This window comes from Amblyraja radiata, chromosome 5 (assembly GCF_010909765.2).
Source record: "Amblyraja radiata isolate CabotCenter1 chromosome 5, sAmbRad1.1.pri, whole genome shotgun sequence".
NCBI lineage: Eukaryota > Metazoa > Chordata > Chondrichthyes > Rajiformes > Rajidae > Amblyraja > Amblyraja radiata.
Window position 1 is genome coordinate 19,239,292 of NC_045960.1, and position 13,282 is coordinate 19,252,573.

The 13,282-nt window shown below is 41.2% G+C and overlaps 1 protein-coding gene across 1 annotated transcript in view; it reads left to right on the forward strand.

Annotated features, from left to right (window-relative positions):
* csmd1 (CUB and Sushi multiple domains 1) overlaps positions 1 to 13,282 on the forward strand; it is a 501,649-nt gene that overhangs the window by 162,313 nt on the left and 326,054 nt on the right. Inside the window, exons 21-22 of the mRNA XM_033020497.1 lie at positions 7,470 to 7,583; positions 9,506 to 9,601. Coding sequence (XP_032876388.1) covers positions 7,470 to 7,583; positions 9,506 to 9,601 — 210 coding nt within the window. The remainder of the gene's footprint in view (positions 1 to 7,469; positions 7,584 to 9,505; positions 9,602 to 13,282) is intronic.

Here is a 13,282-nt window from a genome sequence, read left to right on the forward strand (position 1 = left end):
CCTGGTTTACTCTCTCCCTCCTTTCTTAAAAAGTGGGGTTACATTGGCTACCCTCCAGTCCACAGGAGTTGATCCAGAGTCGCGAGAACATTGGAAAATGATCACCAATGCACCCATGATATCTAGGGCCACCTCCTGGAGATACTCTAAATGCAGCCTCACCAATGTCTTATATAACTGTAACATGACCTCTCAACTTCTATACTCAAAGCTCCGACTGATGAAGGCCAATGTGCAAAAAGCCTTTTTGGCCACTTGATGTGCCCGTGATGCCACTTTCAACAAACTATGGCAGTTTTTTAAATTTGATCTGTTGCTTTTCATTTTCGCATCTGATTCCAAGGGACAGCTTAAGCAATGGATTTATCAATAGGTAATTCTGCTCAACAGGCAGTTAATCTTAATGCCAACATGTCAACAATGCAGGTAAATTGTTCATGGAACCCATGGAGGCTGAGTGTTTTAATCCTTGACGAATGCCTTTGTACAATAATTTCTTAACGTCAATTGCAGTCTCAAAGAATGTCGAACAGCACAGCTAAACGAACATTACGCTGCACAAACTGCAATGCCCTGCAACACTGAGAACTATATTCCACACTCTGTATCTTTCCCTTTGCTCCACCTATTGTGTTTGAGTTTGAAATGATTTAATCTATGTCTGATCAGTTTGGATAGCATGCAAAACAAAGCTTTTCATTGTACTTGGTACATGTGGCAATTATAAGCCTAAAAAAAATTAAAACAAGAAACTGCAAGTGCTGGATAATGCACAGTGTTAGAATCACTCAGCAGGCCAGGCAGCATCTCTGGATAACATGGGTAGGTGATGTTTCGGGTTGAGATCCCAGTTCATAGTCGGAAGAAGTGTCTCGACCCAAAATGTCACCTATCCATGTTCAACAGAGATGCCTTGTGACTTGCTGAGTTACTCCAGCAATTTGTATCCTTTGGCTTAAAAAAACACCATACACCTGTCTGAAGAAGGGTTTCAGTCCGAAACGTTGCCTATTTCCTTCGCTCCATAGATGCTGCCGCACCCGCTGAGTTTCTCCAGCACTTTTGTCTACCTTTTGATTTTCCAGCATCTGCAGTTCCTTCTTAACCAGTATATCGTTTCCAAATATTGACTATGTTTCGAGTGACACACTTGGTTCTTGTTTAGAACGAGTGAAATTGGCATGTTTCGAACCAATTTCCTCATTCTGTTCACTCTTTTTTAACTCGGTTCTTCCCAGTTTTCAGCAGTAAAATGTTGTCTTCAAATGGGGTGGGGGTGGGGGGCATGGTTGCACATCAGTAAAATTGCTGCCTTAGAGCGCATGGGTTCAATCCTGGCACTGTAACTGTTTGTACAGAGTTTGTATATTCTCCCCATGACCACGTGGGTTTTTACAGGGTCCTCCGATTTCCTCCCACGAAGACGTGCAGGTTTATAGGTTAATTGACCTCTGTAAGTTGTCCCTAGTGTGTAGGATAGAGCTAATGTACGGGTGATCGCTGGGCGGCGTGGACTCGGTGGGTTGAAGGACCAGTTTCCTCACTGTATCTCTAAATTTAAAATTTACAAAATTAAATGCTGGTACTGTCTGAAACATAGATATTTGTAACTCTGAATACAGACCAGGAGTTAATGGGCATTTGTTGTGTGATATGATTTTCGTGCTATGGACACATTGCTTTGAGGTTCTTTGGCAGATGAATTTGTCTCTTCTCGCATTATAATGCCAGAAAGCCTCTAGACTGTATGAGACGGGTTGTCTTTGAATGAATCATTAGGCATCACAGGTCGCAAACTATTTAGATTGGGAATTAGAATTTGAATTCAAATTCAAATGAGCCATTAACATGCACTAAGAGGTTTGAATTAAACTATATACCGTCCATGTGTTCTCAATCAAAGATTACTTTGATGCAATTTCAATTTGAATTAATCATTTGAATTAAGCAAGTTTGAAAATGAAGAAGTCCCATGTATTGTAGTTTTGTGACCTGGGACTTGAAGGAAAAATTGGATTTGTAATTGTGTGGAATCTGCAAGTAGATTGAATTTCAGACAGGGAACCTGCAGGTATATTGAATTGGTGACATGTGACATATGATATTAGCAGCATATGTTTGATAGTGAATTTCAGGAAATTGCAGAAGCTTGTTTTATTCACATTGTAAGTGCAACAAAGGAGAATCAGCAGAACACAAGTAGGTTATGTAGTTTGCCTCTCATTAGAAGCATAAATATAACTTTCTATAAAACTCTTTACTCCAAGGGTATGACATTTTTTAATGATATTACATTTTCCTTTTTTTAATCAGCCATGATTGAATGGCGGAGTAGTCTGCAAAGACAACACAGAAACACAAAGAAATTGGCAGAGTTGTAGTTAGTGAGAAAGTTTGCCAAAGGATACGATGGCATGTAGCTTGGTTGGGCAGAGAAATGGAAGATGGAGTTTAATTCAGACAAGTATACGGTGTTGCATTTGGGGAGATCAAGTGCATGAAGAATGCCTACAGTTCATGGCAGACGTGTACATTGATGTACAGAGGGATCTTGGGTTGCAAGTCCGTAGCTACTTGAAAGTGGCAACACAAGCAGATAGGGTGGTAAGGAAGGTATACGGACGGCATGCTTGTTTTCATCAGTTGGGGCATTGAGTATAAACATTTGGAAATCATGTGGCAGTTGTACAAAACGTTAGTGAGGCAACCTTTGGAATATTGTGTGCGGTTCTGATTGTTCCATTTCAGGACAGATGTGGAGAATTTGAAGAAGGCGCAGAAGACCTTCACGTAGATGTTAGTTTGGATTGGAGAGTGTATCCATGAAGAAGAGTCTCGACCTGAAACATCACCTATTCCTTTTCTCCAGAAATGCTACCTGACCAGCTGAGTTACTCCAGCACTTTGTGTCTATCTTAGCTATAAAGTGAAGTTAGACCAACTTGGAGAGTGCTGTGGAGCATCAGAGGCTGAGTGCAAGACCTGATAGAAGTTTATAAAATTATGAAAGTCAAAAATAGAATTTTTAATCCTCATGGCCATAAATATAAGAGGAGCGGCGAAAAGTTTAAAGGAGATTTGTGAAGTAAATGTTTTACGCAGAGAGTGGTAACAGTCTGTTATTATTATTGCACTATATCTGTTCATTTATTGTGTATATATGGTATATGGTCTATAGACACACTGAACTTTTATCTTCCGTTTTGTATTATGGTTACATATTCTGTTGTGCTGCAGCATGTAAGAATTTCATTGTCCTATCTGGGACACATGACCAAAAACTCTCTTGACTCTTGGTAGTGCCTGGAATGCACTTCCAGAGGACGAGATGGAAGCAGATGCAATAGCATTGTTTAAAATGCATTTAGAAAGGCACATGAGCAGGCAGGGAATGGAGGGATGTGTAGGAAGAAACTGCAGATGCTTGTTTAAACAGAAGATAGACACAAAAGTCTGGAGTTACTCAGCGGGACAGGCAGCATATCTGGAAAGAAGGAATGGGTCACAAAATGCTGGAGTAACTCAGCGGGACAGACAGCATCTCTGCAGAGAAGGAATGGGTCTGAAGAAGGGTCTTGACCCGAAATGTCACCCATTCCTCTCCAGGGAATGGTGGGATGCAGATTGTGCTCCGGCAGAGTGGATTAGTTTGATTTGCATCTTAGTCAATACAAACATGGAGTCTCAAGTCGGGTCTTGACCCGAAACCTCTCCTATCTACGTTTTCCACAGATGCTGCCTGACCCGTTGAGTTACTCCAATACTTTGTGTCTTTCCTTGGAGGACCAAATGGCCTGTTCCTGCGCTGTTCTAGGGTTCTCTTTAACAGTGGATTCAGCTCAGTGGAATAGAAAATGTAAGAAGCTTTTCAGCAACGTTTATCCGCATACCAGTTATAAAACTGTACATGACTTTTATTTCTGTGCAGATACTTTGCTGCATAAATAGAAGATCTAAGTCAGTAAGGAGAAAGCTAAATGATTCCTATCAAAATAATCCCTGTGTTTCACAGTTAAATCGAGATTTCAATTTGTGGAATGCAAAATGAAACATCTGAACAACTGGTACTCTACATTATCCCAGTAAATGGTGTTTTCTGTGTTGTCATTATTTCTCCGCTGCTGAATGTGTTGAAGGTCAAGTGAACTTGAAATGTCAACATTTCATAAATGTATGATTGTCTAATCATCACTTCAAAGGCTGCATAATGTGCCGTAAGAGGGGAGAAGGAAATAATTTGAGCGCAGCGGGAATTATTGCAAGGCTCATTGTTCATTCTTGTAAGATGGACGCAAAATACTGGCTATCACAGCGGGTCAGACAGCTTCGCTGGAGAAAGGGAATACAGTGCCATCCCTAATGTTTGGGACAAAGGCCCATCATTTATTTATTTGCCTCTGTACTCCACAATTGGACATATGTAATAGAAAAACATCATGTGGTGAAAGTGCACATTGTCAGATTTTATTCAAGGCAATTTTTATACATTTTGGTTTCACCATGTAGTAATTACAACTGTGCTTGTACATAGGCCCCCATTTCAGGGCACCATAATGTTTGGGACATGGCATCACAGGCGTTTGTAATTGCTCACGTGTATTTAAATGCCTCCTTAATGCAGGTATAAGAGAGCTCTTAGCACCTTGCCTTTCCTCCAGTCTTTCCATCACCTTTGGAAACTTATTGCTGTTTATCAACATGAGGACCAAAGTTGTGCCAATGAAAGTCAAAGAAGCCATTATGCGACTGAGAAACAAGAATAAAACTGTTAGAGACACCAACCAAACCTTATACTTACAAAAATCAACTGTTTGGAATGTCATTAAGTAGCAATGTTACAAAATTTTGAGATTTTAAAAATCAAGTCTGCAATTTATCCCATCAGATAAAGCATAAAAGGAAGTTTAATTTGACACCTAATTCACTTTCATATCTCAAGTATTAAAAATGTTATGGCCATTTTCATACTCGGAAATTAGCATCTTATTCCCTATTGATTTTCTATGGACATAACAAAAAAGCTGTGATCGTGGACAGTCAAAAGCCCATAACTTTCTTAAAAATTAAGAGAACTGAATGAAATTTTCAGTTATCATAGATTGAAGCATTCTGAAACAAATATAAAATAATCTTACTTGGATGACCTGAAATTAAAGCATATAGTTAGTTAGTTATCCAATTGTAGCTAATTCCAAACTTCAATTACTAGATCTAAACATCTATCCATTTCTTAAGAAAAGATTAACATTTTTAAATAGCCTAAGTGTCCAAATAATATTCACAAAGAATTCACAATAAAACATGATTTTTAAATCTCATTGACATTAATTTATAGGCCAAATGGAAGGAATTTAGTGTTCAATTGCTGTAAATTAATGGCCATTTAAATCAGCTTTCGAGTGGGGAATCCTGTGGAACGCGCTGGTTTAGAACGTTCACATTGCGGTAGATTTGTGCCCCCAAATGCCCAGAAAAATATTGCGGGATATAATGGGCCCCAAATTAGCTACTCGCAACATTAAATTTTGTATAAAGGGATCTTAAGAAGCCCTTTTTAACGTAAAAATAAACAACCTACCTTCCGTTGTCCCCTGTATGAGATCCGGCCCGTTGTTGGCGGTCGCGGGTTTAGAGGTTAATTTTTAACCTACTATAACAAGTAAATGAACCCCTTAAAACTAAAAATAGCTCAAGCGACGGAATCTTCCTGCGATTTTTCGTTAATAATTAACTAGGCTAAACATCCTCGATTTGAACAGCCTAGGGAAAATCGCGTTTTAAACCCGCCCCCCTCTAAACGGCGCCAAAATCGCGCACACGGGCTAGGACAGATTTTCAGCGACGCTTCAGGTACGTTTTACAACATACCTACATTAAGAAGAAAGAGAGCACTGGTGAGCTTACTAATCGCAAAGGGACTGGCAGGTCAAGGAAGACCTCCACAGATGATGACAGAAGAATTCTCTCTATAATAAAGAAAAAAACCCAAACACCTGTTCGACAGATCGGAAACACTCTTCAGGAGTCAGGATTTGTCAATGACCACTGACGGCAGAAGACTTCATGAACATAAATACTCAGGCTACACTGCAAGATGGTTAGCCATAAAAATAGGATGGCCAGGTTACAGTTTGCCAAGTACTTAAAAGAGCATCCACAGTTTTGGAAAAAAGGTTGTGCACAGATGAGACGAAAATTAACTTGTATCAGAGTGATGGCAAGAGCAAAGTATGGAGGAGAGAAGGAACTGCCCAAGATCCAAAGCATACCACCTCATCTTTGAAACATGGTGGTGGGGGTATTATGGCCTGGGCATGTATGGTTGCTGAAGGTACTGGCTCACTTATCTTCGCTGATGATACAACAACTGATGGTAGTAGCATAATGAATTCTGAAGTGTATAGACATGTCCTATCTGCTCAAGTTCTAACAAATGTCTCAAAACTCATTGGCCGGCAGTTCATTCTACAGCAAGACAATGATCCCAAACATATTGCTAAAGCAACAAAGGAGTTTTTCAATGTTAAAAAATGTTCAATTCTTGAGTGGCCAAGTCAATCACCCGATCTGAGACCGAGACGGAGAAAGGGGGGATGCAAGAGTTATTTGTAATGACAGAAATCAACGTTGATACCGCTGGGTTGGAAGCTACCCAAGTAAAATATGAGATGCTGTTCCTTCAATTTGCATGTGGCCTCACTCTAACTGTGGAGGAGGCCCAGGACAAAAAAAAATCAGTGTGGGAACCGGAAAGAGCAATGGTATGTTTGGCAACTAGATGATCACGTGGGCCAAGGTGGACTGAGCGTAGGTGTTCAGCGAAACGATCGTCCAGCCTGCGCTTGGTGTCGCCGATATTTTGGAGTCCATTTCGAGAACAACACATTCACATATGTTGGAAGGAACGGCAGATGCTGGTTTACACCGACGATGGACACAAAATGCTGCAGTAACTCAATGGGTCAGGCAGCATCCCTGGAGAAAAGATATAGGTGATGTTTTGGGTCGAGACCCTTCTTCAGACTGAGTTAAGGGAGAGGGAAACAAAGGGAACAAAAGAAAGATTGTGTCCTTATGGAGTTTGCACGTTCTCCCTGTGACCTGCGTGGGCTTTCTCCGGGATCTCCGATTTCTTCCCACTTTCCAAATATGCACAGGTTTGTAGGCTAATTGGCTTGGTATAATTGTAAATTGTCCATTGTGTGTGTAGGATGTTGTTAGTGTGCGGGGATCGCTAGTTGGTGTGGACTTGCTGGGCCGAAGGGCCTGTTTCCATGCTGTATTTCTGAACTAATCTAGGCGAAAGATATGAAAAGAACAAATTAAGGCCAGCAATGATGATTAAGGAAAGGTGAAACCGACAATGGTCAATGCTGGCTGTGGAAGAGGTGATATGAAGAGGGTACAAACATTCTCATGTTGGCTAATGCTTTTCTCTATCTCCCCTGTTCCTGGTTTATTTTTTACAGTGGTGTTTGGACAGTTTGCATATTTTCAGACGGCACTGAATGATGTTGTGGAGCTGTTCGACGGACACAGTCAACAAGCCAGGCTTCTTGGTTCTCTCTCCGGATCACACTCTGGTAAAGCTTTTACTCTTCCTCTATTCCTTAAGAAAAAAACAAATGGAGTTTAATAAGCAGATGCAGGGTAGCTTCATCCACTCAGAGTGCCAGGAGAATGATAGAATGGATGTGGAAAGGATATTTCCAGTAATGTGAGAGTCTAGACCAGAAGTTATTGTGCCTGTATTCCACTGACATTAACTCAGATATCTAGGCCTCGATAGTGTCGGATGGTTCTCGTAGACAGTGGGTTTAGGACCAGGAGGCACAGCCTCAGAATAAAAGGACATATCTTTTAAAATGGAGATGAGGAGGAGTTTCTTTAGTCACAGGGTGGTGAATCTGCAGAATTCATTGCCACAGATGGCTGTGGAGGCCAAGTCATTGGATATTTTTCAAAGCGGAGACTGGTAGATTTTTGATTAGTAAGAGTGGGGAGAGGGTAGGAGAATGGGGTTGAGAAGGAAAGATAGATCGGCTATAATTGAATGGTTAAATAGACTCGATGGGCTGAATGACCTAATTCTGCTCCTATGTCTTCTGTTATTATAGAATGGTTGAAATCAGGTTCACATCTCTGAACTTTACAAATGCAATACTCCAGTGACAATTCTAGGATTCCAAAGTGTCCCAAATGTTTTATGAGAGAAATAGGAAAAGTATTTAATCTAACAATTAGAAACCATTATTTGGAAAGCCAGATTTTGAGGGGAGACCTGATAGAAATATATAAAATTATGAGAGGCTTAGAGGGGGTAAACAGTCTGAACCTCTCTGTTGCTGCGCTGGAGACCTGGGTTCAATCCTGACTACGGGTGCTGCCTGTACGGTGTTTGTACCTTCTCCCCGTGACCACGTGGGTTTTCTCCAGGTGCTCCGGTTTCCTCCCACACGCCAAAGACATGTAGGTTACCAGGTTAAGTGGCTTAGTATAATTGTAAAAATTGTCCCTAACGTGTGCAGGATAGTGTTAGTGTGCAGGGATCACTGGTTGGTGCTGTCTCGGTTGGCTGAAGGGCCTGTTTCCACACTGCATCTCTAAACCAAAATTTAAAAAATAAGGATTGACACAAAATGCTTGTGTTACCCAGCAGGTCAAGCAGCATCTCTGGAGAGTAGGAGAACTGTTGTGAGAAGTGGTGGATTGACTGTTGGTACTTGAGACCTGGGTGGGGTCCGAACTGGGAGTTCTGGAACCAGAGTTGGAAGCCATTAGATGCAAGATGGAGTTGCAGGCAAATGGCGAGAAAACACACGTGGCTGTGGTAGCAAGTCTGGGTTAAAATGTAGAGCCGGACAGCAGCAGCAATCTCAGAGGGGGATCAATGAGAGAGGGTCTCACGCGACTCCTGTCGGAGAGAGGAGGAGAACTTCTTGAAAGTGGGCATACCTTGAGGAGATTCCACAGTGGAGTAAACTAAAATGTAGAAACTAGGAACTGCAGTTGCTGGTTTATACTAAAGATAAACACAAAATGTGCTGGAGTAGCTCAACGGGTCAGAGAGCATCTCTGCAGATCTACATAGAATCACGGTACCTTGTCCATTAGTACAACGTACCAAGGGTCAATCCATGTGGTACCTTGTACACTAATCCTATCCCTGTGTGATATTTTGCTGTACTTTGACTGTTGTACCTCAGACATCTGTACCTAACCTTACCATATGATCAAGCATCGGGCATTTCCTACAATTCTTTCAGATGCTAAGACATAGCCAAACCTAATAACTATTGCAAGATGGTGTAATATTTTTGACATAGCATGCCAAAGCAATTTCTGATCTGTTATTGCCAAGTTAACATATTTTACAATCAAGCATCCAGTGACATGCCTTATAATTGAATTAAAAAAAAAAAAAATGCATTTAGACCATTTGGTGTATTTCACTGTGCAAAATAACCATGTTCTCTGTCCTAAATTTGATATTTTCATTCCCCAGGAGAAACTTTGCCTCTGGCCACATCAAACCAAATTTTGCTCAGATTCAGCGCAAAGAGCGGAGCATCATCAAAAGGTTTTCACTTTGTTTATCAAGGTAAAGGATTCAAATTGATTGCTTTCCTCAGAGGGTGCAGAATGAGTATTGCACAGTGCTTACAATGTGCTTAAATAGCAACTTGAGAGCAATTTCATTTTGGCTGAGTGATCTTAAAAGGGCTGTCCTGCTGGAAAATGTATTCAAAGTCATGAGTGTTACCTCTGTGACCCTCTCTGAAGTCGTGACATTTTTAGTTTGAAACTTATTGGCACTTGCCAATTCACCACAAGAGAGTAACGTCTGGATTGTTAAAAACAGATAAAGTACTTTTCTCAGAAAAGCTGTCAAAGTCATTTTTCTTTTGATTTTTGATTACCTCAGGTCCCCATTCCAAAGTATTTCATGCCATCTCTTGGAGTACCTTGATCTCTTTTGGGTTGCTATCCCATGCACTATTAATATTGAAACGAGTGACGCTGGCACCCAAGTAGTTGAGGACTTGAAGTCGTGAATTTCTATCTACCTCATTGACGACCTCAGATTATTTTTGATCAGACTTTACTGGCTTTATCTTGCTCTAAACGTTATTCATGCTGTTCCCTTATCTGTACACTGTGGACATCTCGCTTGCAAACATGTACTCACTCGATTGTAATCACTGGACATCTCGATTGTAATCAGTGTATCAGTACACTGTGGACATCTCGATTGTAATCATGTATTGTCTTTCCGCTGACTGGATAGCACATGACAAAAGATTTTTGTTGTGCCTCTGTACACATGACAATAAACTAAACTAACTGACTAACTCAGGCAAATTTCTGCATCCCAACTTTGAGGATGAATGTTTTTCCCGACCAGTATTAAGCTGAATGGAACCCAATTCATCTGAGGTTTAAATGACCGGGAAAAACTTTCATCTCAAAGTTGGGGTGCAGAAAATTGACTAGCTTTTGTTATTTAGTTAGTTTAGTTTAACCATATATACATCTATATATAAAACTCAATATACAGTACAGTTAGAAACATAACTCACCATTAAAGTCTGACAAGGAGTTGCGTTACTGAGGCTGAGAGGTAGTTCTTTGGTTCAATGAAAGCAGCTGTCATCCTTTAAAATTGATTTGGAGCCAAAGAAAATATTGTCTTTTTATTGTCTGCATCCCACAGTAAACCTGTTTTTTGTTGGAACAGATTTTACTGTTGTTGTATCACATCTCTTAAAGAGTTGCAGACCCTGAAGGATGTTCAGATTCAGACTAGTCACTTTGTCATATACAGCAGGATGCAATAAAATTCATTGTTCGCATGAAGATCCTAGAGTACAGACTTGAAAATCCATCAATAACTACAATGAATGCAAAACTGCAGAATGATAGCAGTGGGGGAAGATGCTTTTGATAAATGTGGAGGTCCAGGCTTTCAAGCTCCTGCACCTTATCCCAGAAGATAAAAGAGAGAAAAGTGAATGGTCAGGGTGACAGACATCCTTGATGATACTTTCAGCACATTTCAAGCCCCATCTCAATTCCATCATTTGTTGCATCAACGTTGCGTAACTCCTTTGAGCGTCAGCATTAAAACAATAAATACTGGACTTTACAACAGACTTCAGAGTTTAGAAAGGTGAGGGGGGACCTCATTGAAACTTTTCGAATAATAAAAGGCCTGGATAGAGTGGATGTGGAGAGGATGTTTCCACTAATGGGAGAGTCTAAGTCCAAAGGGCACAGTTCAGAATAAAAGGATGTACCTTTAGAAAAGAGATGAGGAGCTGTGGATTGCATTGCCACAGAAGGCTGCAGAGGCCAAGTAATGGATATTTTTAAGGTGGAGATTGATAGATTCTTGATTAGTAAGGTTGTCACAGGTTATGGGGCAAAGGCTAAAGAATGGGGTTGAGAGGGAAAGATTGAATGGGGGAAAAGACTTGATGGGTCAAATGGCCTAATTCTACTCCTGGACCTTATGAACTGATCAACTTCTCGTGACCAGTCAAGTACAAGAGCAGATGAGACCTTAACTTGCCAAGGCTACTCCAACAGCACTTCCCAAACCCGCAACTTCAGCCACTAAGATACAAACAAAGAAGAAAGAGAAACAAGCTCTCAACTTCAGCAGTAGTGTCAATGCTGTTTGAGCAGCTGCCTCAGCACCAGACACCTGGATCTGATCATGACCTTGGGTGCTGTCTGTACAGAGTTAGCATGTCCTCCCTGTGACCATGTGGGTTTTCTCCGGGTGCTCCGGTTTCCTCCCACATTCCAAAGACTTGTATGTTTGTAGGTTAATTGGCCTCTGTAAATTGCCCGTTGTGTGTAGGGAGTGGATGCGACAGTGGAATAACATAGAACTGGTGTGAATGGATGGTGGGCGTGGACTCAGGCGGCCAAAGTGTCAGTGTTTTTCAATCAAACATTCCTAGTTCTGCCATTAGCTTAGCAACTGTCCGATCCCATTCGGATTCCATGCACACTCATGCACATATGATGTAAGCTATACAGTTGCAGCTTGGAGCTTGTGCTGAGATGGGTGTCCACTGCTGCAACTTGGTTGTCCTTCCAGCAGAGGAGGTTTGGCTCAAGAGATACCTGGGCTGCTGCAACTACAATTACATAGAGTGTAGAACAGTACAGCACAGGAACTGGCTCTTCAGCCCACAATGTCTTTGCCAAACATGACGCCAAGTTAAACTGATTTTGTCTGCCTGTATATGATCCATATCCCTTTATTCACTGCAATCCCATGTGTCCATCCAAAAGCCTCTTACACAACACTATTGTATCTGCCTCCACTTTGCAAAACATTCCAGGTGCCCTCCACCCTGTGTAAAACAAATGTGCCCCACACATCTCCTTTAAAGTTTCCCCCTCTCACTTTATAGCAACACACTCTAGTGTTGGTCATTTCCACTCTGGGGAAAAGGTTCTGACTGTCTACCAAATCTATGCCTCTCATAATTTGATAGACCTATGGTATATCAAGTCTTTCTTGAACCTCCGATGTTCCAGGGAAAACAATCCAAGTCTGTCCAACCGCTCCCTGGAATTGAAGCCTCTAATCCAGGCAACATTCTGGTAAACCTCCTCTGCACCCTCTCCAAAGCCTCCACATCCTTCCTATAATGGGGCAACAGGAACTGTGGGGAATGCTCCATTGCGGCCTAGCCAAAGTCCTATAGAGCTGCATCATGAGTTACTGATTGTGCTTCAATTGTTTGTACTTGGATCATAACAAATGTTTAGGAACAAGAAATAATGGAAGTGGAAAAACAGTTCCCACTTGTCATCAGGCAACTGAACCATCCTATCACCAACTAGAGAGTGGTCCTGACTTACCATCAACCTTGTTGGAGACTCTTGGACTATCAGACTTTACTGGACTTTGCATTAAATGTATTCCCTTTATCCTTTATCTTTAGGCAGCAGACGGCTTGATCGTAATCATGTATTGTCTTTCTGCTGAATGGATAGCACGCAACAAAAAGTTTTTCACTGTACCTCGGTACAGGTCACATTTCGGGTCAGGACCCTTCTTCACAATATTTGCAGTAGGAGGGAGAGAGGGGGGGGATCAAAGCTCGCACCATAAAAGCCTTTCACTGTATCTCATACACATGACAATAAGAATAAGTTGAACTAAACTACTAAAAATGTCATTGTCCGTACATCCTCATTAACAAGGGTGGATTTCTGAGCCGTTTATGATTCCATCCACCTAATTTTACAGTTTCTTGCA